The following is a 27,686-nucleotide window of genomic DNA, read 5'->3' as shown; positions in this document are numbered from 1 at the left end:
CTTTGGCTCATGCTTCAAGGTCAAAAAAGAAGCACAAGAAGAGAGGTCATGAGTCTCGTCATCACTCTGGGAAGGACTCTGGCTCGAGACCGAAGTCGCAGGTGAAGTTGCTTCGCAAGGATGTGGTGACTCCGACTCCAGTGGTTCAAGTCTACGAGGGTGAGGCTTCGCCTGCGGATTCGCCCGTTCATTCACCGAAGCCGATATTGAATCAGTCTCCGGTTCCATCTCATTCACCTGTCCAGGACGGTGAAGAAGAATATGGAGGAGAAGAGGAGGCTCCGTTGCCTGCGGGTTCATCGACCCCGGTACATCAGCCTGAGGTAGAGGTCGAAGTTGAGAAGACTCTGCTCCCTCCAGAGTAGCCTGTGGGCTCTTATCCAGCTTTTCTGGCTCCAGGTCAGGACCCTACTCAGTTCCTGAATGCTATATATGGAGTGTATTCCAGGGCTATGTACCCCTCTGGTGCACCAGTTGGTCCCACGGGTCCATTGGCATACAATCTGGGTATTTCTCATACTTATGCTCCTGCGCCTTTCATGCCATTCATGCCGGCTCCGACGCCGCCTTGGCATTTTTCGGCGCCGCCGAAGCCTTCGACTCCAAGACCATCGACCTCGACGCAGATGTCGAATCCGATCCGAACTCGTGTTCAGCGGTCTGGTGCTTCGAGTTCGGCGCCGGCTCCGTCGGAGTCGATTCCGGATCCTTCGACGTCTTTCCTGAAGGAGAGGTCGAGGCGTGAGGCCCAGAGGCTTCTGGAAGAGCGGAGGTACCGTGATGCAGACATAGAAGAGGGTGAGTTGCAGAATTCGGAGGATGCTTTCGATGATCTAGGAGGGGCTAGTGGCCTTGAGCTGTCTCCTGATTGGGAATTGGCCTCTGTTTCTGACGCCCCATCTAAGGATGTGACACCTTATCATATAGTTATAAGGAAGGCTGCAGATTTGTTGAATATAACACTGCCTACTGCAGAGTATAAGTCAAACTTACTAACAGAGGTCCTTCATTCACCTTCCTCTGTTGTCGAGCCTATGCTCCCATTCAATGATGCTTTGGCGGACCCTATATCTGAGGTTTGGAAGAGACCACTTACAGCTCCTGCTGTTTCGAGGGCTGTTGCGAGAAGGTACAGGGTGGCGCCTGGTGACCCAGACTTTTTATCTACGCTCCCCTTACCAGAGAGCTCGAAAAAAATCTGCGGGCGCTTTTCCACAGGTTCCTGGGGATAAGGAATCGAAGAAGCAGGACCAGGCTGCGAACAAAGTCTTTTCCTCTGCAAGTATGGCGCTCAAATCAACAAATGCTTCTTGTATAATGGGACGCTATATCCATGCATTGATGGATTCATTCAAACAGCTGGTTCCAAAGCTTCCTGAGGGGGATAGGAAGGACTTTCAAGAGGTGGTTGCTGACACTCAGGCTGCTGCTAGGCAGGTCATTCAGAGTGGGCTTGACACTGCTGACTCGGTGGCTAGAGTGTGGATCTTCAGAGGCCCCAGGAAAGCTGCATGGCTGAAGTCCTCCGAATTCTCTGCGGATGTTCAGGCTGCCTTGATGGATTTGCCCTTTGATGGGTCAGGTTTATTTGGAAAAAAGGCTGACGTTGCTTTAGAAAGGTTTAAGGACAGCAGAGCGACTGCAAAATCTTAGGGCCTGCAGTCCAGGGGCACTGTTGGAAAAAGATTCTGAGGTTTTGGCAGGGCTTCCTTTCGGTCCTACAAACAATCGCAACAGCAGCAAAATTCGCTGTACAAGTCATGCAGGGGCAGGCAAAGAGCTCGTCCTAGAGGTCGTCAAGCTTCCTCCTCCTCTTCCTCTCCCTTTACCCACCCTCCTCCCACAGCAGCAAAGCAGCCCTAGATCCGCCATTCTGGATCATGCGGGTCCTGTAGGGGGTCGGCTTACCTACTTTCTTCGGGATTGGGAATCGGTTACGTCCGATCTATGGGTTCTCAATCTCGTGGAGAATAGGTATGCTCTTCCCTTTTGGGAATTTCTCCCAAATTACCCTCCTTGCCAAGGTTTTTGCTCGGAAGACCACCTATTGCTTCTGCAGGAGGAAGTCCTGGCACTGTTGAGAAAAGGTGCAATTGAGGTGGTTCCAGAGCAGGAAAGGGGTCAGGGATGCTACTCCCGGTATTTCGTGATCCTCAAGAAGGATGGCAGACTTCGTCCAATCCTGGATATCAGGATCTTGAACCTTTACCTGAAGCAGGAGAAGTTCAAGATGCTCACCCTTGCGTAGGTTCTTCAAGCGCTGCAGGAAGAAGACTGGATGGTGCCGATCGACTTGCTAGATGCATATTTTCACATCCCTATCCTGAAGTCGCACAGGAAGTATCTCCGTTTTACAGTGGGATCACAGCATTACCTGTTTGTGGTCCTTCCGTTTGGTCTTACTACTGCTCCTCGAGTCTTCACCAAGTTGATGGTTGTGGTGGCGGCACATCTCAGAAGATCAGGGATTCTAGTATTCCCTTGTCTGGACGATTGACTGATCAAGGCGGAATCTCCAGAGAAGGTGCTCCATCATCTCAAAATCTCACCCGGTGCCCTCCCAGCGCAACCTGTTCATTGGTGCTGTATTGGATAAGACTGTATGTCTGGCATTCCCTCCTCTTCAACGGATTCGCGACATACAGGAAATGATTCCTTTATTTCACAATGGAGCGGTCGTTCCAGTCTTGAAGGTCCTTCGTCTGCTCGGTCTGATGGCTTCCTGCATTCTGCTGGTCAACCATGCACGCTGGCATATGAGGGCACTCCAGTGGTGCCTTCGCAGGCAGTGGTATGAACAAAACGGAGATTTCAGGGAGTCGATCAGTATCTCCAGAGAAACTGCAGCGGATCTGTCCTGGTGGAGCGTGGAGGGCAATCTGTCTCAAGGAAAGCCCTTCCATCTACCTCCATCGGTGGCCACGTTGATAACGGGTGGGGTGCTCATCTGGGGGATCTGGAGATCAAGGGTCTTTGGTCTCCAGAGGAAAGGTTGCTTCACATCAACCTTTTAGAGTTGCGGGCGATACGTCTAGCGCTCAAGGCCTTCCTCCCTTCCCTTCGTGGTCGGTCGGTTCAGGTCCTGACGGACAACTACACCGCGATGTGGTATGTCAACAAGCAGGGAGTAGTGGAGTCGCAGTGTCTCTGCAGAGAGGCTCTGCGTCTCTGGTCCTGGATTCAGGATCATCAGGTTTGTCTGATGGCAAATCATGTGGCCGGAATTCTAAACGTGCGTGCAGACAGTCTGTCGGCAGTTCTGAGCCGACCACGAGTGGAGGCTTCATCCAGAGGTAGTTAGTCACGTCTTTCGGATGTGGGGAACTCCTCGGGCTGCCCTGTTCGCCACTTACGAGAATGCTCACTGCTCGTCATTCTGCAGTCTCCAGTTTCCGATGCAGGGAGCCTTGGGGGACACGTTTCAGTTGAGTTGGGACTCAACTCCTTTACGCGTTTCCTCGCATACCCTTGATTCCTCGGGTTCTGAGGAAGATTCGTCAAGACCGGGCCCAAGTCATTTTGATCGCCCTAGATTGGCCAAGAAGGGTATGGTACACCGATCTTCTCCACCTCTCCTCGTGCCCGCTGCTCCGTCTCCCTCTCAGGGCAGATCTCCTCTCTCAGATGGAGGGGCAGGTTCTACACCCCCACCTCCAGACCTTACACCTTCATGCCTGGAGATTGAACGGGGCAACCTGAATTCCTTTTCTCTCCCACATGATGTGGTGGATGTCATTTTATCGGCCAGGCGTGACTCCACTAAGTCAATCTATTCATACAGATGGTCTAAATTTGTGTCTTGGTGTGGGGAGAAGTCCATTGACCCTTTGAGGGCTTGTTTATCTGACATACTTCAATTTGCTCTTTTCCTGGCTCAGCAAGGGTTTGCTGTGGCTACAGTTAAGGGTTATCTTTCGGCTTTGTCGGCTTTTCTCTGCCTGCCGGATCAGCCGTCTTTGTTTAAATCTCCTGTGATTCTAAGGTTTTTAAAGGGCCTTACAAATAAATTTTCTCCTACTCCCTTTATTGTGCCTCAATGGGACTTGAATCTTGTGCTTACATTTCTGATGGGTTCTCCTTTCGAACCTTTGTACAAGTGTCCCATGAGACTTTTATCTTTTAAGACGGTCTTCCTGGATGCTATTACCTCGGCAAGGAGGGTAAGTGAGCTTCAAGATCTTAGTTAAAAGCCCCCATTCTTGACCATTCATGCTGAACGGATGGTTCTCAGGACCAGGGCTGCTTTTCTGCCTAAGGTAGTAACTCCTTTCCATCTAGGTCAATCCATTACCCTTCCTACCTTTTATCCTCCCCCTCACCCTACCAAGGAGGAGGATCAACTTCACCGTCTGGACCCCAAGAGGGCGGAGAGCTTTTATCTTGATAGGTCAAAGGACTATCGAGTGGATGACCAGCTCTTCGTTGGATTTGCTGGCTGCAGAGAAGGAAGAGCTGTGCACAAGCGCACTCTCTCAAGATCGATTATACTATGCAGCAAGATCTGGTACGCTCTGGCTGGTAAGGAACTTCCAGAGGGTATAAGAGCTCACTCTACTAGAGCAAAGTCTTCTACATCTGCTTTGTCCAGGGGTGTACCTGAAGAGGATTTTGTAGAGCGCCGACTTGGGCCTCACTCCACACTTTAGCGAAGCATTACTGCTTGGATTCCGAGGTGAGGAGGGACGGCCACTTTGCGCGCTCTGTCCTCCAAGATTTTCTGGTATAGGAGAGTGGACACCCTCCTCCGGAAGTGGGTACTGCTGTGGGACTCTAGTCACAAGGTGAGGAATCCACTGGCAGATGTATCCATCAGAAGAACAAGTTACTTGCCTTCGGTAACGATTTTTGTGGATACAGTATCTGCCTGTGGATTCCTCACTGACCCACCAGCCTCCCCGTTGTCCACTCTTCTATACCGGAGTTACTGTAATGTATATATTTTTATTGTCAAAGGAGAGGTTTTATTTCATTTGCTTTTCTGCGTTGGTTTCACACTGTGTGTTATCTTGACATTTGTATACTGTGTATATATCTACTGTTGGTCCGTCCGTGTGCCTCGAAGGCACGGAAAAAAAGGAGGAACTGATGTCATCACGCCGCCGTGGCCTATTATGGAGTTGGTGACATCAGCGGAGTCGCGCGTGATGCCGTGCCTCTGTGACATCGTCCAAGTCGGCGCGAAGCTACAAAAAGAATTTCCGAATATTGCTGACGCAAGGGGATATTCACAAGGTGAGGTATCCGCAAGCGGATACTGTATCCACCACAAAAATCGTTACAGAAGGTAAGTAACTTGTTCTTTAGGCGCAAAGGGCAAAAACAGGTGAAACATTTATTATAGACCTGCTTAACAAAGCATTAGTTTTCTGTCGCCACGGAACGAAATACATTTGGCAGCCACAACACCGCGGCACCCATTCCATGCCAGGTGGCAACCGTGCATACACTCAGTCCTGGGACTTGCCTTTACAAACATGTGCCCTTCTGCATTTTGTGAAGAAATGTTCTTCAAAGGAACTCACAGGAATAAGACACCAGATAAAAGCGATTTGGAAATAGAAACTCCAAACTGTCAGCCCAGTGTCTGGAGAAATGCAGCGATACAATGGCAAGATTAACCAACTTTGTCTTTTATTTAACTTTACCAACAGATGGCTCTAAAATGTCCTAGGTCCAGGTGCGACCAGTTCATCCAGTTCAATTTTTATCTTTGCATTATCCGGTTGTAGCGCTATCGATCCGGTTGTTAAATGGGACTACATGTCCCAAAATGCCAAGAGAAAACGTTGCATGGACGAGCTACTTACGCATGGGCCTTGGTGACATAAGAACTCTATCTCTGCCATTGACACTTTCCCATGAATGGCTCATCCAATAACATAAATTAAAGTAATAATCAATGTTCAGCCGACCCCTCGGGCCTCTGGGCCCCTGTACCACTGCACAGTGCACCTGCTGCCCCAGTGGACGCTCGGTCCCTCTGCATAGGCCTGGCTATGTTGACTTTAGAGTGAACTTGTAAAATGATGTTAGACTCTAAATAGTCGGCCGCAGCTTGTATAAAGCTTAGACATTTGTAATTGCTGCCACACACAATGTAGTGTCTGAATAAGGGTGCCCACTCCCTCAGTTAACCTTCAGATCCCCAAGAAATCAAAAATGTTATATTATAGAATGGGAGAGGCACTCCAATCAAATTTAATTCAAGTCCTGATTCATGACTCTTCCAATCAATGAATAAAGTCCATCCACATTGTTGGAGTATTTGCGGTAAAAGTGGTTCTTTATTAAATATTCTTATTAAATGATTCCAAAGTACAGCCAATGCCCTACATTCCGAAACACAGAGCTTCCTCAGGGCAGTTGTGTATAGCTATTGCTTATAGTCACACATAGCAAGTGCATTATTCTTACTCCCATGACAGCGCTGTTGTGATCACAGTGCATCTACTTTCTGCACTTCATGTTGTACTAAGTGTCATAGAAAGGGTTGACATGGCACACTGAGCTACAAATACCCCAACAGAGTGAATGTACTCTACTAATTGTTTGGAAGACTCATGAATCACGACTTTATTTGAATACACTACCACAATGTTGATTATACAAATATTTTGGACTTAAAATATATTTGGAGTGACTCTCCTATTTTAACAATATAACCACTAAAAAAAGGTTTCCAGATGACTCCCCTCTCTCATCAGGGACATCATTTTACTGTCACGAACCTTTAATAAAAAACCTGGTGCATCTGGGAGTTGTAGTCTTGGCTTATTTCAAGTGATCCAAATGGACTAACACAGCTTGAAAACCAGGACTTGTTGAACTAGTGCCTAGGACTGTAACATGGTGCCCCTGGTGATATGGAGACATCTGGCACTGCTCGCTCTGCGAATCTCCGCCCATACTTTTCATTGGCTGATGTCATTGTCCTTAGTAAATGCTGGCTTCTGATTCATTATTATGCTTGTTAGTCCCTTCATGTTACTGCCTTGTCTCCATTTGTTACAACCTATGAGGACCTGATCTTTTACTGTGTCTTAACTCTGGAGCTTTCATTACCAGTTCCGAGAGCTATTTACTTCTTTAATGGGCACAGCATGCATGGGGTGCCAGCTTCGGTAATGGCGTCCGCTTCCTAACCTAAGTTGCATTTCAAACTTTATTGCGGGGCGCCCGCTTCAGGAACACCTTGCTCAGTTTATTTTTAGTATTTTTTTTTTTTAATTCAATACTTTTTACTTTAAGCGTGAACCGCGCTCTGCAATGCAATAGGTGTTAATTTTTAATATTGTACATGACAAAGCCTTTTCATTTTTCATAAAAGGCATTGCCATTTACACAATGCCAAATAGCTCAGAAACTCGTGTTTCCAGCCTGCATAATACTCTTGTCTCCCCTCGCTGCTAACCTGTTTACCATTTACTGGTACTCCAGCACCGCAAGGTCATACGAATGGTGATAGCGCTATGAAAACAATATCACTCCACTCCACTGCATACAAAAGAACAACATTTAAAAATATTGTCATTTTCAACATCAAGAGCTCTAGCTTTCACCAATGCGAGACCTATTGCATTGCAAATGCTTGCTTTTTCCTACTGTTAATATCCTGGAGCACTGAGCTGTGCTGTTTTTTTCTATATTTTGTCAAGAAATTCTCTTTAAAAAAAAAGTTTTTGCTATCATATGACGGTTTTAACCCGTTAACCGCGGCGGTAATTCCGTGTGCGGGTGGAATGCCGTCGGCAGCACGGGGGAGGTTAAGTACCTAGAATACAAAAGACTGTGTTTCTGACTTAAAAATATATTTTTTCTGGTGAATCATGCATTCACAATTTGTGAACTGCCCTTCTTGTGGGGAAAATAAGGTGAGGAAAGGTATCTTCAAGAGGCCTAGAAGGGTCTCAGTCCTCCTCCAAAGAGCCCTCATCTCATAGGAATTCGGCACTCATGGGAATATCTCATGAGGTACATGAAAAACACCATCCCCGTCCCCATCTATGTTGTCAGGTAGGGGGTTGTAAATTGGGGAAAAGTCCTTTAGAACAAGTTACTTACCTTCAGTAAGAATATATCTGCAAGAAACATAGGTTAGATATAGATTCCTTACCTTAGAATTACCTCAAGGCGTCAGACTGGATCCGGAAAGTTTTTCGTCAGCAGTACCCCTGCGCCTAGGAAGGTGGCGTAGGTAGACTCCTCGTTCGTCGTCTTTGCCGGGATGACGTTGGTGTAGCTACATAGACTCCACCCTCGCGCGCTGACATCAGTTCTGTACACGACTTTCCACGCCAGAGGCACAGAGCCATGCAAGACACTGGGGCACAAAACTAGGGCCCTGAAAGGAAGTCCTTAACCCTAGAAGTCAGTTCACAGAATGGGGAGGATGGGTGCGGCGGTAAGGAATCTATAACTAACCTTTCTTACAGATATATTGTTACCAAAGGTAAGTAACTTTTTCATCTGAAAGAAACAGCAAGTTATAGATTCCTTACCTTAGAATAGATACCCCAGCAATCTCAACCCCCGAGGTGGGTCTGCAAAATCAATTCACTCCAGAAAGTCCTGGAGAACAGAACGGCCAAAGAAGCCGTCTCTCCAGACATGGCTGTCCAGGCAGTAGTGTTTGGTCAATGTGTGCAGCGATGCCCACATAGCTGCCTGACAGATGTCAATAAGGGGGACTCCCAGTTCCAAAGCAGTAGTAGCTGCAATTGCCCTTGTGAAATGGGCACGCAGTCTCACTGGAGGCTCCTTGTGTGCCAAAGAATAGCCAGCTCTGATGTACAAACCGACCCACCTGGAGATGGTCTGTTTGTGCACGGCCCGGCCTTTTTTGGTGCCCGCGTAACCAACAAAGCTGGTTGCCTACCCGAAATTGTTTGGTGCGATCCAAGTAGAAGGAAAGCGCACTTTTTGGATCCAGACCGTGGAGCCTCTCTTCCTCTTTTGAAGGATGCAGAGGCATAAAGAAGGTGGGTAAAGTGATAGTTTGGCCAATGTGGAAAGAAGTAAACACCTTGTGAAGAAAGAAAGAAAGGTCTAGTCCCCAGGACGACCTTGTCTGGATGACAAGCCAGAAAGGGAGGCTTGGAAGAAAGAGCTTATAGCTCACTCACCCTGCGCGCAGAGGTGATCGCCACCAGAAAGCAGTTTTCCAAGCTAGAAGCCTGAGGGGCAGTTGTGTAGTGGCTCAAAGGGAGCGCACATAAGATATGTAAGAACCAAGTTCAAGTCCCACTGGGACATTAAGAAGGACACGAGGAAAAAGGTGAGTAATGCCCTTAAGAAAACGTTTTACAACAGGGGACTAAAGACCAGGCTGATCAGGAAGCCTAAGAAAGGCTGAAATGGCCGAGAGGTAGCCCGTTAGAGTGCCCAGAGCAGAGCTCTGCTGGGCCAAAGAAAGGATGAACAAGAGAACCTCAGAAAGAGCGGCGGAAAGGGGATCCACAGCCTTTGCTGTACACCATGCCTCAAATGTATTTCATCTGCAGGTGTATACCGTCTTAGTGTAGGTACGCCTGGCTGCCAAGATAACATCCCAGACTTTGGGAGGCAGGTCAAACGATGTCAACTGTCGCCGCTCAATGTCCACGTAAGGAGGTGGAGGCTGGACAGGTTCTGGTGGAGGACCTTCCATTGCTGCTGTGACAGAACATCCTCCCGAAGAGGCAGTCGGATCGGAGGATCGATGGTTGTGTGTAGCAGCTCGGAATACCAGACTCTTCGTGCCCAGTCCGGAGCCACAAGAATAACTTGGGCCCGGTCGCACTTGATCTTCTTCAGCACTCTGGGCAGAAGTGATATGGGCGGAAAGGCGTATAGAAGACTGCAACTCCACTTGCAACTAAAAGCGTCGCCTAGCGAGTGCCACCTTGCAAAATTCAACGTGCAGAATTGCTGACATTGCGCGTTCTCTTCGGTGGCAAATAGATCTAACCAAGGCTCTCCCCACTTTTGAAAGAGACCTTCCACCACCTCAGAGTGAAGACACCATTTGTGATCCATCATGCACCTGTGGCTGATGTCGTCTGCCATGGCGTTCAGGGAACCTGCCAGGTGTTGAACCACCAAGGATATGCCCTGATGTTCCAGCCATGTCCCTAGGCGGAGGGCCTCCTGACATAGGGTCCACAACCCCACCGCCTTGTTTGTTGCAGGAGCACATGGTGGTGGTGGTGTCCATCAACACCTGCACTACTCTTCGACGGACAGAGGGAAGGAATCCTTTGCGGGAAAGACGAATCACCCGAAGCTCCAGAAGGTTTATGTGGAGCCCGGTCTCTGCCGGAGACCAGAGGCCTCATTGGTGGCCAATTGGTGTTGGCGGTTCACAAGGATGGACCAGCCGTGGCCGCAAGATTTCAGGAAGGGATGTTGGCCATCAGCTCATGGATGTCAAGCAACTGCTTGAAGTTAAATTCGGACAAGACCGAGGTGATGACCTTTGGCAAACTCTCTCTAGAATGGTCCGCCATCTGGTGGCCCAGTGAAATGGGTCCACCCCCCCACTCCGGTTGCCAAGGTCCGAAACCTCGGTATCATGTTCGATGAGAAGCTGTTGTTTAAACACCACGTGAATGCTGTGGTCTCATCGTCCTTCTATACGCTAAGGAAGATCAAAAAGCTGTTGCCATATATCCCTCCAGAGGCAGGAAAAACCTTGATCACCACTCTTGTTTTTTCTATAATGGATTATGGCAACGCCCTCTTCCTTGGCACGCAAGGACAGATTTTAACCAAATTACAATCTGTGCAAAATGCAGCAGCCAGAATTCTGCTTGGCATTCCCAGCCACCGCCCCACCTCTTTGGCCATACGTCACCTGCATTGGTTAAGAGTTAAGAGCCGGATAAAGTTTAAGGCACTTTGTATTGCTTACAAGTCCATCCATGACTCAGGGCCCAGGTTCCTCAAGGATGCTTATCGGATCTACGCTCCTCAAAGATCACTTCGCTCGTCCTGCACCCACCTCCTCTCTGTCCCACGTACCAGAACCTGTAGCTGGGGAGACAGACGTTTTTTAGTAGCAACTTGATTGGGGAAGGGAGAGGGATCTGCCGTCGACCCAATCCTGGTTCGTTAGCCACCACTGCGATTGTTGTGCAGTGCCCTCTGAGATCTGGAAGCAATCGGACAGGTTCCCCTGATGTGCCCACTGGAACTTCAGGTCCCACTGCAGAGCCCGCATATGTCAACTTTCATGATCGACCAGCAGGATGCCGGAGGCCATCCGGCCCAGTAGCTGGAGGGTCATCCTGACCGAAACCTGGGATAGAAGCTGAAAGTTCAGAATCATAGCCCGAATATCCCGGACTCGCTGTTCGGGAGGATAGACCCAAAACTATGTTGTGTTCAGAACCGCTTCGATGAAGAAGAGCTTCTGAGAGGAAATCAGGTGTGACTTCGGCACGTTGATGGAGAACCCCAGCAAATGCAGGCATTCGGCTGTATTCTTGAGGTGGGAGACAACAGCCTTGGGCGAGCACACCTTCAAGATCCAGTCATCGAGATAAGGGAAGACTGCAACCCCTGATCTGCAAAGATTAGCTGCAACCACTGCCATCACTTTCGTGAACACCAGAGGAGTGCTGGTAAGGCCAAAGGGGAGCACAGTCAAAGGCCAAAGGGGAGCTTTGCGCCGGGAAACCCTCATGGGTAGCTGTCGCGCTCAATAAACTCAACTAATAAATAAATAAATAAACTGAAAATGCTCCTGGCCTACCGTGAACCTCATGTAACTTTGGTGGGCTGGCAGGTTGAGGATGTGAAAATCGGCATCCTGCAAGTCCAACACTTCCATCCAGTCTCCAGGGTCGAGGGCAGACAGGACCTGAGCAAGTGTCAACATTTTGAACTTCTCCTTCTGGAGGAAGCGGTTGATGTCCCTGAGATCTAAGATAGGACGCAGGCCTTTGTCCTTCTTGGGCAACAGAAAGTAGTGGGAATAGCAACAACTACCTACTTCTGGGACAGGAACGCGCTTGATGGCTCCCTTGGCCAAGAGTGCCAAAACTTCCTGTTGGAGCAGGGCCAAATGATCCTTCGACATGCAATGGTACTTAGGTGGGCCACTGGCAATTGGTGGCCCTGAAAGGTCGAACTAGGAGAGTTTGGAGGCTGCTGCAGAGGGGGCTGTGGTGGACTGGCCCACCTGCTGGCCCCCAGTACCACAGTGGTGGTTCCCTTGTCTCCGGCATGCAGGGGCTGAACAGCTTGCGCTGGCCTGTGGCTCTGGGCGGGAAGTGGCGGGGCACCCCTTCCGTAGCCACGAAAGGGGCAAAAATCAGACTGTGCAGGGCGGGTGGTGGAGAGGCCCAAGGACCTGGCCATAGCCCGAGAGTCACCAGGCTTAGCGCCAAAGGGCTACTGACATGGAAATCGTCCTGCCTAGTGAGTCGGCGGTATCCAGCCCACAGCGGATGGTAAACTTCGCTGCGTACGGTCCGGTCCTCCACCGGACACTGAGGCAGCACTTGCGCAGCCATATTCCAAACGGAGTGGAGGTAACGGCTTGCCAGACATGCAGTGTTTACCGACCGCAGTCCCAAGCTGGAGGAAGAAAACATCCTCTTCCCAAGATGGTCCAGCTTTTTGGAATCCCTATTAGGTGGAGCGGTAGGGTACATGCCCTTGGAGGTGGAGGCTTGGACCACCAAGCACTCAGTGTGGGGTGTTGAGAAAGGGACGTAGGGTCGCACAGGCAGTGGCGTTGGGCAATCCTCCTATTCACAGGAGCCTTGTATTGGGTCGGACCAGGTGCCCAAAAGCATGTCTGTTATGGCTTCATTAAACGGCAGCAGGGGCTCCGAAGAGCTCGTTGCTGCTTGAAGCACCTCTGTCAGGATGTTAGTCCTGACTTCCACAGTAGGTAGCGCGAGGCTGGGAGCTTCAGCTGCCCTATGCAACACCACTGCGTAAGACGCTCCCTCCTCCGTATCCACGGTAACATGCCAAGGTCTGGTGAGGTATCCAGACCACTTGCATCCCCCAGTTCCTCTCTCCAGTCCGGTTCATAACTTAACTGGTCAGTTAAAGGGTCTGCAGACCCCTCCCTGTCCTCCTCAACCTCCTCTGGGTGTCAATCTGGTCTTAAACAGCCAGGGTAGAACAGGGGCACAAAAGTACCCGTTAGCGCCGGATCCGTGTCTACATTGAGGTGGAGGTCTGGGTCGACACCGGCTAGGGACACAGACGACTTTGGCAGAGGATGTGATGCCTGTGGAATCAGCGCCGGGGGAGGTGTAACAAGGTGGACCGGCGACTATCCGGATCCAGGCCTGTATCCAAGGGGACGCTGCGGTGGCAAGGCCGGAGCCACCGGCGTCGAAGACCGAGGGCCAAGCCGAGTCCCCTGGGCTCAAAGGCGCGCCGGCGGAGTCGGGCTGCCCATAGATGGCGTGCAGCTCTTTGTAGAGTTGACAAAGCTGGGCAGGGGTCGCTCAAGGTCCCGTAAAGTGTGGGGGGGGGGCAGAGTCGACCTTTTGAGCTCCACACGCGAAGCCGCAGGAGGGGCCCCACCCGCATTCCTCGTCGTGTGGCCGACGGACCGGCAGAAGTCAAAGAGTGACGTTGCTTCTTCGACTTTCTTGGCCTTTGACTTATCTGAACTCCAACTCCCACTACCATATACTCTTAATGGCAGCACTGCAGTTACAATGTCTTAGAATAGACTTAGACACTGTAGGGGTACAGGGCTCATGCACCTGTACCCTCACCACTGGTATAGTGCGCCCAGCTGGAGGGGTGGCTGATCTAGGCCAGTGTAGTGTATTGTAGGGATCTTCAGTTTTCTTCTGCACCAAATCACGCAGCCTGCAAAGGCAGTGTGTGAGTGAAGTGGTACAGGACCTCTAAGGGTGGCATAGTAAGTGCTGCAGCCCTTAGAGACCTTCTTTGGTCAAAGTGCCCTGGGTACCTGTGGGACCATTTACCCGGGACTGACCTGTGGCCAGAGATGCCAATTGGGTTAGTTTTGTGGAAAGAAAACAGGCCCTGGTTCCTCACATTAGGCGAGGAACCAGTTGGTCCTGAAAGGCCCTATAGAACGAAACTGTAAGTCCATCCATACGCGGTCCCTTCCAACATGCATGTACTTAATTGCTGCATTGATCGTGCAAGCAGGCCATATAGTGTTCTCTGTGAGTGTTAGTCAGCCATGTCATATGGATATGTTCCAAAAAGTCTTGCATAACAATTTCCTCTGGGACAGACTTTGAGGTGTATAGTTGGAAGTAGTACCTATAGAATCGATCTGCAATGTCTTGTCGATCATGTATTGGGAGACAGGCTTCATTTTGAATTTCTATGATTGTGTAAACTTCCCGCTTGGGATGTTATTAGGCTGTTAATTTGGCCACTGGTCGTCGTCTCCATAGACCCTTGCCGTAGCATATTTGCAGCTGTGTTTTTCTTTCCTGTCTGCCATGTCCTGGAATTCCTCCAGCACTACCTTTATATCTCCCAAACTATTTGAATCGCCTGGCCTTTGAAAAGCCTGTTCAAGAGCTGAAATCTTTCTCCCCAATTTTTACAAACTGTCCCTCAGTGATCGTATCACTCATGTGTGTTTAGAAATGACTGTCCCCCGATTAAAGACCTTAAACGCCTCCCCTATGATGGCAAAACTGTCTACCGGCCCTCAGGGAACTGTTGCCTCCAAGAATCCACCTGGTCTAAGCCATCCATAAGGTTTTGGATGGCCCAATATTAGAGGGGTATCCGAGTCACACATCAAATTAACTCCGAGACTATGATAGAAGTGCTGGTCGTCTTAGCTGGCTCCATACACATTCACTAGTCTAACTGTCCAGTGCATGCGCAGAGATTCCAGACTTAGGCTTCACCCATACCAAAACACCTCTAGAATGAGATTTAAACCTGCTGCACTAAACCCTCCCTGAAAAAGCTTCTGCTTCAACATATTACTCTGGAGTGACAGGTGGGTCTCTTGTAATAAGACAACATCAATCAAATGCCTCTTTTTAGATTTGCTACAACCCTCCTAATCTTTTTGTGATCATTCACCCCCTTACATTCAAAAACGCAATGTACTATCCATTGCTGAAGTAGCTGCAAGCCTTTCTGTGCTCGCCTCGGTCCCCACCTGAAGTCCTTCTTATAGTAATCACATCCAGTTTGATCATAGAATTAAGTAGTTGCCACTTAGCGTGAATGTCTCCAGGGCCAGACTGGCCATAGTGGACAACAGGCATTTTCCCGGTGGGCCGCCAGGGTTCGGGCCGGTTTTGGGCCCCTGGGGGCCGATTTTGTCACAGGGCTGTTTTTGCAGCATAGCTGCAATATCGGCCGCTGTAACAAAATCGCTGAAACCGGTCGTGGCAAACAGCTCGCCTGCACCCCCAAACTGCCTGTGGGCCGGCTGAGCACTTTTCAAGGGCTGGTTTTGGTTCCTAGTCCGGACCTGAATGTCTTGCCATCCAAACAACCACCCTCTCCCAACCACACTAGGCCCACCGTCTAAGTGCCCTCTTACAGTGGGTAGCAAGTTAGGAATTATACCAAAACAAAGTAAAACCTTAAGCACTCCCCATGTGCTATACACAGTGGGGCAGATGTCGTCCGACTCTATTCCCTCCATATCCCATATCCCACCCTGCATAGTGGCTCTTGCAATAAGTATAGTGAGACTAATAACATATATCCTAAAAGAGCAATACCTCTAGTGGTAACATCCTGTGTAAATCGTTCTTAGAATGATCTCTGCAGTGAAGGAGGACAGTGGCAGTTAATAACGAGGGAGAGGTACAACGCACTCAATAACTTACAAAATACAATACATCATTCTGCGTGGGGAACATTGATGGTAATGAACCAAAGGTGGTCCCTTTCACTTCAGCGGGCTGGGACCCCACACAACCATTAAGAATCCACAAACCAGTAGGTGGGACGGTCACATTTCAATAAGGATCAGTGTCGTAGAGTACCCAGTCACTAACTGAATGCGTTGATGGGTTATTCTTTTCCAGTTGAGGCCTCGTCCTCACTGCCTGACCGAGGGCTGTTCTTGGAGCGTCCGGTGTCTCTCTGGTAAAGAAATTGCATCACCTGTTACAGGTCCATGAAGAAGTGTTGATCTTCCATTGGCTGTAACTCGCAACTTGGCAGGATACATCATGTTGTAGTCCAGTTGCATTACCAATACAGGGTTTGGCTAACACGCAGCAAGGCGACACCTACATAGAAATTAACAAATTGAAACGCCAGTGCTGCCCTTTAATTTGACCATATCATGAAGGAAAAAGAATCAAACAAGCCCTTCTCAACCACTTTTTCAGTTTGAATTAATCTACTTTATTTGTACCAATTTCAAGCTAGTCCTTCAAATGGAACAATTTACGAAAACTTGATTGTCATCACAAAAGACTAGCACTTACAACCCCCCACAACAACGGAATTGCCCTTGGAAACCCATCTAGTGTTCCTCTTTATACAAACTCTCATCTCCAGTCTCCCTGCCATTCATACACTATGCGTGATTCATGCTCATATTCAACTAGTTGCCACATTCATTCCATCATACTTTCCTCATTCACACCAAACCCACCCTGGGATGCCTAAACAAAATCTTTTCATGAAAAGGTACTCAATTTTTCAATGCAATAAAAACTATGTATTCAACACAAGACCATCCATAATTAACGAAACCATCACAAATATCAGAAAAATCGATTCTGTTGATTGGCCTAAAGTGCATGGTCTACGCGTTTCGAATCCCTTCCTTTGAGAGATTCTCCTCAGGACCAAGAATTTCTGAAAGACATGACGAACAGTGTTGTCTTACTATGTATCCTTAACTTGTCACTCCATATTCAATCATGAACTGCAGCTTTAAACCTCTTACCTTCTCAAACACTTGAACAGCATCAGATCCCACTCTCCTGTATTATCTGTGGACACAAAATTCAATAAACTCGTCTTAACTACCATGTTATGTCACTCGTCATCTGTACTAAAAGAACCTGAATCTGCAGTTTCTTACTTGTTTAATGGAACGCCAAGGGTTTAATTATGGGCCACTTTCCAGATTCTCTGGAGAGTCTCAAATTGTTTAACGATTTTTCTGCAAAGCAAGGTAAATCCACATCAGCATCGTAATTGTAATACTGTTGACGGTAATACAAATCAATATTACATCTCTTTATTACCTGTTCCTGATTTATTCTCCACTGTTTGGATTGAAACCAATTCCTAAAAATGAATAGGACGGGTATTTAGACAAGAGGCTCTTTCTACAGCAATATATTTTGAAAAAACGCTGTGATGCGCCGACTGAGATCGCTTTTCTTTGTACCGTGTTCGAGTATTCCTCCCATCTATAGATATCAAATTTCAATTTATATGAGCCACGATTTCTGAAGGTGTAGCGTATAGCATAGTTTCCGCCTCTGCGCCGGCCGGCATACTTCCTGATTTTGCAAGGGAGTGTAGTTAGCTCTGTCCCGCTAATCTTATGAACCAAAGCCACGTCATTAGGAGCCCAACACTGTGTATCTAAACGCACTATGCTGTAGTCTAAGTCACGAGTAGATGACAAAAAGAGTGGTCCTTAATTTCGAACAAAGTTGGCATTATAATATCGGTGCCCCAAACCCTTACCTAATTTTTCGAGGGTGCCTCACCACAACTCACTCCGAAGGACGCTCGCTCGTTATTCGAATGAATGCAAAATTGTGTGGTCTTGCGTTAATTGGACGCGTGTTTATCTTACTGTCTTTCACATGGAATTATTGGAGTTGTAGCTACAACTCAGTGATCACTTGTATCTTATTGAAACAAAACAATTCCATTTCATGAAGGGCACTAATTTGACTGATGATAAACTAACTCAATGCTCGAATCGAAGACTTATTTCTCAAAATAGTTAACGATGCATAAATTTGCGAGATGGTGACCGTGAGGTGAACTATTCTATATAGATAAATCCTACTTTAAGTCAAACTCAATTATACTCGAAAGGAAGCTATGTAGAACAGCATACATTGTTCATAAAAAATTCATTAATGCAATATGTTGTTTTTTAGAAAACTGAGATTGATTTGCAATAATGGCATCTCACATGGAGCAGAGATATAATTCAAAAAGCCCTAATGAATGGCTCCTCTTATATTGGCGCAGTTTTTTGTTTGGAGCATCAAGTTGCTCATTTAGTATAAATATAGCACTTTTTGTGTTTGCATGCAGAATAACGGAGGCTGTCCTTTGGGGACCCAAACCTTGTATCTCTTTTGACCTAACTGGAACTTTAAAGTGTGGGGAATGATGTACTTCTATTAACACAATATCTGTCCAATGGTTCTTAACAAAAACAGGGTCTAAAATTCTGTGTGAACCCAGTTCTTTTTGTGTAATGGTTCTCCATAGATATCAAATCTTCTGGCCTGATGCTGGCGTAGCTGACACCGCGAGCCATTGAAAGTCTCCATTTACGTTTATAGTTGAACTTGCATTAGACACACCGCTATGGTGGTCATACTTAAAACTCATAGTGCAGGAAATGTACATATACTGATAAAACGTTGTGTGTTACTCCAAGATGGTAGATTTCTGAAAGTTCATTTAAGCCATCTACTGCCGTATTAAATTTAATAATCAATGTTGCCTCTCTTTTGATCAGTTTTGCCTCTAGGTCACCTCCTCTTGGATCTTGTTCTACTTTGGAAATAATAGTCCGTCGTAGATCTTTCTCTGTCTGGGTATGGCTATGCCAATGATTGACTAAGGGAGCCGTCTATACCTTTTTCCTTATCCTTGATTTATGCTGTGATATCCAATGGCGTATTTTCTGATTGGTGAAGAAGTGTTGATCTTCCATCGGCTGTAACTCGCAATTTGGTAGGATACATCATGTTGTAGTCCAATTGCAGCGCGCACAGCTTCCTCTTGACTGGCGCAAAAGAGTCTTATTGCATCTTGCACGTGCTGTGTAAAATCTGGATAAAGGGACTCTGCCATCCCCTTGTATTGAAGTTCTTTCAATTCTCTGGCTTTGCGGAGTGCGCAGTCCCGGTCTCTAATTGAGAAGCCTTGCTATAACCGGGCGAAGCGGCGCCCCCGGAACAGCCTCTACATCTGTTAAGGCGAGAGCTGGTACCGTAACCTGGGCTGGCCGATCTCAACTCTCTAATTTTGGGAATGACAAGTAAAATGATCAGAAGGAACATATGAAATACAGCAGTCCTATACAAACGACTACTCAATTAAACAGACAACAACCTGTGGATTTTCCTTATGTGTGGCACTCTGTGCAACTAAGCTTACCCCTCACTAGCAATAGCTAGACTCTGTATCTACTGATATCTGTCCCAATACAACTCATTCAAGAGAAAAAGAATAAACTTTGCAATGCCCCTGTTCTTTTAATACATGTAGAGACTATGTATATATGTTACTCTGTTATGTGTTGTCCTTGGCCCTGAGGAAGGTGACATCATCACCGAAACGTACGTCGACCCAACATCCACAATTTGGATATAAATTGGTCAATTCCACACACACCAAAATCTAACTGGCAGAACTATTACATCTAGGTTCCTACTGTAATTTACCAAGTACACCTTTGGGTTCTTTTTTGTCTCATTGTGCTTAATCTATGTATCTATGTTGTTAGGTATGTTTTTTAATAATTGCAATGGTATGATTGATATGTAAGGATGTATGCATGAATGTCAGGATTATAATAGATTGTTAGGGGCACATTTTTTCTTATGTCTCATTGTCTTAACCGATTTTTGCGCTGTGCGGCTTTTTTTCAAAAGCCGCGTTACATGACGAGCTCAGCTCGTCATCAGCACACGGCACCCGTGGCTGATGACGAGCGGAGCTCGTCATCCGCATCGACAGGGTTAATTTGCACTTTACGGAATTCTAAAAACGGTTTGTTAATGTTGATGAACTTTTGTCTAGTATGGTATATGACAAAATGATATGTACAGATGTATAAATGTTTTCAAACAAATTTATCTGAAAAAAGAAAAGGAAAAAAATAAATAAAAATATGTTTTGATAATACTTTGAAGCCTTAGCTTTCCTCTTTGGCATCTTTCTATTTGTAAATATTGTTAGGATTTATTCCATGTAAAAGCAATATAGGTCCTTTTAGAGGTCATTTTTATATTTTGCTAAACCGAACTACTCGCCCACACTACCACAAAGGGAACTGTTAGTACTTACCTAATTTATCCTCTACTATGCCTCTGGACTCTGTGCACACCGTAACTTAGTTTGGAATAGTATTAGGCACTTTGCCATTCACTTGAACATGTAGCACTGCAAGCTACCAACTCAGCTAGTCCCCTCTGCAACCAGACTCACCAGGACAGGTAAAACGGAACTGCTGGTGGTTTCTTGGCCTTTGACCCCTAAGCACCTTAAGTCCCTAAACATACGCTTGCAAGTATATATACATACAGTATATATATGTCCATAAGAGAACATTACGGCGTTCAAGACTCATGCCTCTGACAGTTATTTGAGCATCTTACTGTAAAAATCCTATCCCCGAAAGTACTTAACTGATTCGGATGATGTTGGGGTCTAAAATTATTTTTTAAAATCTGTTATTTTTCTACATTGGTCTTGGATTTCTTTTTCAATGTGTCTCATTTATTGACACTGTGTATACAACAAATGCTCAACACTTCCTTCTGATAGGCCTAAGCTGCTCAACCACCCCACCACAGACCGAGCACTTGGGATTATTAAAGTAAGCTCAGGTAAACCAATAAGGTCGTCTGGACTTTTTGCATGGAGTACCCCTACATTGGTATTATACATAAAAAGCCAGCTTCCTACATTGATGACAGGGCTGTTAACTTTTCCCCATACATGGAGCCACAAAAAGCACCTGTAGAATCCGCAGAAGTCCCCATTTGCCAGGGAATTACATTGTGTTAGCTTAAGTTTTAAGCAAGTTGTGATAAAGGCCACCTTTCCATTAATTTGTTTTATTCAACCAATAACTGACAGAACTCAGATGTTTACCAAATGCAAGGTTTTATTTTGAGATTTGATGCTTCTTGAATTCGTAGTTGTTGCACCTCACTGATGTACTGATATTTTTCACCAACTCTCTAAAGGAATCCCTAGAAGAGAAGCGGAAGAGACAGAGGAAAGAACGACTGGACCGTTTATTCCGAATTAATGAACGTCATTGTGCTCAGTCACCCATCTATGGCACTGAGATCCTCCGCCTTTGCAGCCTGTCCAGCAGCACGCCATGCATTCGCCGTGATGGCTGGTGGGGCGTTGGCTATGCGCACTGCTATGCTGCTCAGGTGCTTGCTGAAACCAAGCACCTAGATGCACACTGGCATTTGACCGAAGCCTTAAGTAGAGCTATTCTCACCCCACACCAGAGACTGGAGCAGCTGGAACACCTCATTGACAGGTACGTTCCCATACATGGAATGTGAGCTGCCCTAGACTGTGCACAATTGTCCCAGGACATTTTTTGAATAAGGAGAGGACTCTGTGTAGTGGGTTTGGTTGAGGATGCTGTGGCTCTTGTATTCAGTTTGGCTGGTGCAAAAGATGTGTGCATGGTTAGGACTAAAATGGTGGCTACTTACATAGTTGATCCTGCCTCAGTGACTGTCCGCATGGTCTTTGCTACTGTAATCCCTCTTAGGATTTTCAATTGTCTCTGTGCTGCTGTGGTGTCAGCCATGGTTGCCATCTGCCTGCTTCCTAATTTTTTGTATTCTAAATTTTAGGTTCATCTTTGTCATGCCCCCCGTTGAAGCACCTTCAATATCTGTACACACCTGCCACCCTTCGCCATCACACACAGTGCAACAGACTGTGCTTACTGAAACTCTGCAACGCGAGCTAGGACCACGCTCCCGCAACCTGCATAGAATTATTTGCAACATGCGGACTCAGTTTCCAGACCTACGCTTGATCCAGTATGACTGTGGTAAGATTGAGCGTATCCATTGCCTTTGTGGTACCCACATTGTTCATGTCCCTCAGCCTGCTTTCCACAGGCTAATAAATTCTCCGTTAACTCCTTACTTTGGTAGTTCATCGACTTTGCCTCATCAATGGTCTAATCATCATGTACCATCTCTCCACATATATCTGCACTTAGTTCCCTAAACACGCAGTGCAACCTGCCATTTTCCCTGTCCTCCTCCTCACTCTAGCCCAGCCCTACAGCTAGCCATAGTGCTATGCAGTGAACGCTACTTCTACACAACTTCCTCTTTTTAGTAACAGCTAGAACGGCCGACCTCGAAACTGGGGGAACCAAGTCTCTGCAGTGACGCACACACATCCTGTGATTCTGGGCAAATTACTTACTCTCCCTGTGGCTAGCAAAATGAATGTGTCTGTCTGTTACACAACTAGTGCTCATGTAAAGTGCTTTGATACATTCGGGTCAAGTTCGTCCTATACAAAACAAAAAAAAACCACAAATAAAGGTAGATCGTCATGCAATAAAAAAAAATATTTTTGTGAGGAGGTCATGTATTGTAATAAAAAGTCTTGTTTCCCTGGAATCTCCTTCTCCCATCCTGCTAATACCCTGCCATCCTGTGTCAGTTAATTGCTGAACCTTGTGCGGCCACAGTATAGGAAATGATTTGTATCATGGAAAATATATATGTTCATAGTGTGTTGCTATAGATATATATGCTTTGCCATCTAGTGAAGGGCTCGCATGTTGTAGGAAAGTGACTTTTTGTATGGTTGCTCCCCATTTTATGCCTGATGTTTGATACTACTTGACCAAGTGTGCCCCGGGTTCCTGCTATTCAGGTACCCAGGGCTTGCGTTCTTTCCCCACAACTGTAGCCCTTTTAGACCTTGGGCTGGGAGTTTGGCACTCCGAACTCCACAGCACCATGATGAATTTACTGAAGACTGATAATGTTGGTCTCAAACTTCTCAGCCCATTAAACACACTGATGCCAGTGTTGGATTTAATGTAAGATTCACTCAGAGGGCATCTTAGATATGTCCCTCGAAAAATGACCTGACCCTAGTGTCCTGGCTGATTGGCTGCTTGCCAGCTGCCACCCCAGATATGTTTCTAGTCCCCTGGGTCGGAAGCCTCCCGCGCTTGGGGTGCCAAGCCTCCTCCCCCAGGATGGGAAGGTGTCCCCGAAGGGGAAGCTTCAAAGGCTTGCAGCCTTTATTAGCAGTGTCTGCCTTTTGCTGCTCCCGGCAACTAGCCCCCACTGGTTCTAACCCCTACTTTGGGCGGGAGCATCGGCGGGAAAACCATGATAGGAGGAGAGGTGTGCCCACCTTTGCCAACCCCACACCTCAGGTAGGGGAGGCGAGGAGAAGCACAACTCTCAGTCCTTCCAATGAATCACGGCGTGTCTAGCAGCCCCCCAGCACCCATAGGACCTGCCCTGCCTTCCCTGCATAGACTGTCCCCTTGAGCACCGGACTTGCTCAAGAATCAAACTCTGACTCCGGCCGAACCCTCCAGTCTGCACCACTCTGTACCAGACCCCCACAGCCTGAGTTCAAGTGGCCCAACACCACAAGGAGGTTGCCCCAGCGAAACTGACCTGGGATATGTTGATAGACACTGCCTCAATCTGGAGGTTTGGCAGCATGAATCCTTTTCTGGTTCCACATGCTGTCCATTATCCCACCTGACCGCGACCAGAGCTGGTAAGGAAACCAGACGCCCCACAGCCTTGTTTGGCCCAGCCGACTGTGTCCAGGCATCCCCCTGCATCCCAGTTTACCTCTCCAACTGGTGGTCGCCTCTAGGAAGCCTCCCTGCCCAAACCTGCAGTCTTTGTTCTGACTGGAGATCTCCCATTGAAAACAGGGCACCCTATGCCAAATCAGCACCCTGCACCCGGCCGTCCCTGTGGGTTAACCTTGTGTGCTAACTTGGATCTCCCTTTGCACTGAGGTTACTCCTTATGAGCTTTGCGCCCTCAACCCTGTGGCTTGCCCGAGAGCAGCCACCAAGCGACAACCCCCTGTAGGAAGCTGGCTCTGTATATACAATACCAAAGTTAGGTCTAGTGTGCTCAGAGTCCAGTGGAACCCAAAAGGTAGGCCGAGGTAAAAGTAGATAGAACCTTACTCTCTTTTTGGGGTAGTGTGGTCGAGCAGTAAGGCAGTGTCGGAGGACAGTGTTAGGCATTAGTTGAACACATTCAGTGTGCAAATGAATTCACACACTCAAAGACTAAACTTTAGACCAATTGTTTTTGTATAAAAATATTCTTTTAGGTATTTTATTTCCTAGTACCAAGCAAGCCTGGCACAGGTAAATAATAAGTATTTTGCAGTAAATATACAGTGGTAATACAGTTTGGATTTGTAATGATATATATATATGCACTTTGGTTTGACTTACAGTATTGTTTCAGAGAAATGCAATGCTTTGTAAATACAGTACTTAGACTTGAAAGGACTTTTCAGTTAAATACCAGGTAACATACTTTTTATATTTCTTTTCTTACTCGGAGTAGTATACCTGGATACTACTCTGGGACATTTCCTGCAAACAGATAAATAAAATCGTTTTGGTTCAACAGTACAGTTTTAAAGAATGTGTTTAGGTTTTAAAACTCCACACTTAAAAACTTTTCCAAGAAAAACAGTCAATGTTGTCCTATGGAGGAAAATAGTGTACTCGGTTTTAAGGTAAGTATTTGGTCGTAGGAGTTGAGGTTCTGGGGTAGACTCAGGTGTCCCCCAGGGACAGGGATGCACTCTTGGTACACCCTCAGCAGCACAAGGGCAGCCGGGTGCAAAGGACTTTAGCTCTGGGCAAATGAGGAAACAAAGTAGCACCAAAGGTGCACCCTCAGTGGCACTAGGGCGGCCGAGTGCAGGGTGCTGTTTCAACGTCAGGCGCCCTGTTGTTTGCAATGGGGAAACCTCTGGTTTGCAAAGGAACTGCAGGCTTGGGGACGAAGGATTTCAGGGAGCTACCACCACTTAGAAAGGTAAATTGGGGGTTGGTTAGGCACCGTATGTTTGGCCACCGAAGGCCGTGGGGTGTCTGGTGCAGGGGTGCCTTTTTGGTCAGATCTTCTTACCAGCTCCTGGTTGGGGGGGACCTTCCGGATTTAGGCTGCAGGCGTTGGCTGGAGGTTTGAGGCACCTCAGGGGTCACCGTATCTCAGATTAGGATTACTGAGGGGACCTCCTTGTGGTGTTTGCCCACTCGAGCTCGTACCAAGGACGGCAGGTGCAGAAATCCAGTGATCTGAAAGAGACACGTTAGTGATAGATTCCTTACCTTAGAATATCCCCAGGCGTCAGACTGGATCAGTAAATGTTTGCGTAGCAGTACCCTTGCGTGTCGGTAGGCGACGTCTGCGGCTCCGCGTCCGTCGTGGGCGCCATGATGACGTCGGAGTACTTAGACGCCGCCTCCGCGTGCTGACGTCAGTTCTTCTTTTTTGCACGCCAGCTAGCGCAGATCTGGAAAAAGTTGTACCCAAGTCACTTTTTGACTAACCTTTTGAGATCCTTTTTGGTCCATTTTTTGAAGTCTATCTACTCCGACGGTGCCGGTAGGGATGCCCGGGTTCAAGGCCTGCGCCGACTGCAACCGACTGATGTCGGTTACCGACCCCCATCGCCGGTACCTACACTGTTTGGGCCTGGACCACGACGACAAGTCCCGCTCCGACTGCCGGGCCCTGACGTCTAAGGCTAGACGGGAGTGTTCCCGGAAGCGACACGAGCTTTGGCAGTCTGCCCCGCGCCGCTCGAGGTCCCGGTCCGAAAGGAGGTCGAGGGACCGGTCGCGAGGTCGGAGCCCCCACAGTTCCGGGAGTCGTCATCGGTCTTCGGGCTCGAAGTCCTCAGGTAAGAGGCACAAGAAGTCGAAGAGGCACCATCGCTCTTCTGACTCCCCCTGACGCTCGCGTGACGCGGCGGGAGCTTCGGGCGACACCGCCCACCTTATTCCGCAGGTGTCGCGGCCTGCCCCACACCCGCCGGTCCCTGGGCAGGACGCGACGCCGGGGGAGATTGTTGACTTCCTCATGGCCATGAGGTCGCTCGCTCCTCCGTCTGGTTCCGTGGCGCCTTCGGGCCAAGCGGTTCCGACTGGGTCCACACGCAGGCCGGGTGCTTTGGCACCGGCGCCGTCCGGGGCTTCGGTCTCTGCGACTTACGTCCCGACACCGCAGGGTACCACTGGGTCCGGTTCCGTATCGTCGCCGGTCGACTTAACGACCTCGCCGATGCCGGCCCCTAGGGTGTCTCCCCCAGCGCCGTCCCTGGACGACGACATCCCTGGTCCTGTCCTCGTTTCGGGTCCGGCGCCGGAGCGGCGCCGCTCTCGACGCCGCTGGGAGATTTGTATTTCAATGACCCGGCCCCATCCTTTGAGCCTGAGTACCAGGCTGTTGGTGATGAGCACGATTGGGAGTGGTCTGAGGACCCTCTGGCACGTGAGTGTCAGTCTTCTGTGGACTGGACAGGAGAGCTTGGGGAGGCCAGTGGGCTGGACACTTCGCCCGACACTGGCTTTGTCTCCCCTCCTAGCGTGGCTACAGAGGAGGAGGCTGCTTATAGCGTGGTGCTGATGAAGGCGGCCAAGGCCCTGGGCCTTGAGCTCCCCGTCGCGGCCGTGAACACTAACCTCCTCACTGAGGTCCGTAAACCGCAGTCAAACTCGGCCGAGCCTCTGCTGCCGTTTAATGAGGCCTTGTCAGACGTTCTTTTGGGCACTTGGTCCAGGCCTGCCACAGGACAGCCTGTGGATAGGAACGTGGCCTGACGCCACCGCCCAGCTCCGGGTGACCCCTGCTTTCTGTCTACCCATCCCACCCCTGAGAGCCTGGTTATCCAGGCTTTAAAATTCCCATACCGCATTCCCATCAGCTCCCCCCGACAGGGAATCTATGAGGTACGAAATTTACGGTAAGAAGATATTCTCCTCCCTAAGTTTGGGATTGCGGTCCGTTAATACCGCATGCCTCTTAGGCCGCTACACCCACTCTCTGTGGGACACGGTTGCGGACGTGCTGCCACACTGCCCGTTGGAGGTAAGGGCTAGACTCGGCCAAGCCCTGGTGGAGGGCTGGGATGCAGCACGGTATTCCATCCTGTGTGGGCTGGACACTACCGACTCTCTGGGCAGAGCGATGTCAACGACGGTGGCGATTCGTCGTCACGCCTAATTGAGGTCCGCCAATTTCTCAGCCGATGTCCATAACACACTTATGGACATGCCGTTCAATGGCAGTCGCCTCTTTGGCGACAAGGCAGACCATGCGCTTGAGCGCTTTAAGGACTCCAGGGCTACGGCCAAGTCCTTGGGCCTCTCGGCCCCACGCTAGCAAATGGGTGCCTTTCGTTCCTTTCGTGGCCAAGGAAGGGGCGCCCCCACACGTGCCCCCAGCAACGCGCCGCAGACTAATATCCAGTGCTGTGGCAGACATGGAAACCGCTGTGGCGGTGGTTGCGGTCCACTGCGAGGCAGTCCACACCTACCCCTGCAGAATCCGCCTCAAAACCTTCCTAGTCCGTGCTTTCAGGCCCATGTGATGCCAGTGGGGGGTAGGGTTCGCCATCACCACTCCCACTGGCGCACCGTCACATCGGACGATTTGTAGCATACACCTGTCCGAAGGGGCTACTCCCTCCTCTTCGAGACGACCCCTCAAGCCATGCCACCGCAACACCAACGCGTATCGGGGATCATTTGCGGCTTCTGC

At 48.5% G+C, this 27,686-nt stretch overlaps 1 protein-coding gene across 1 annotated transcript in view; it reads left to right on the top strand.

Annotated features, from left to right (window-relative positions):
• LOC147659043 (uncharacterized) overlaps window positions 1-27,686 on the top strand; it is a gene marked incomplete at its 5' end in the record, with an annotated part of 502,472 nt that overhangs the window by 246,742 nt on the left and 228,044 nt on the right. Inside the window, 2 exons of the mRNA XM_086952017.1 lie at window positions 21,105-21,415; window positions 21,741-21,943. Of these exons, the coding sequence (XP_086808143.1) occupies window positions 21,105-21,415; window positions 21,741-21,943 (514 nt within the window). The remainder of the gene's footprint in view (window positions 1-21,104; window positions 21,416-21,740; window positions 21,944-27,686) is intronic.

Source organism: Lissotriton vulgaris, unplaced genomic scaffold (assembly GCF_964263255.1).
Source record: "Lissotriton vulgaris unplaced genomic scaffold, aLisVul1.2 SCAFFOLD_1670, whole genome shotgun sequence".
NCBI classification, from domain to species: Eukaryota; Metazoa; Chordata; class Amphibia; order Caudata; family Salamandridae; genus Lissotriton; species Lissotriton vulgaris.
The sequence above is the reverse complement of the archived record's forward strand: the minus strand, read 5'-3'. Positions and strand labels throughout refer to the sequence as shown.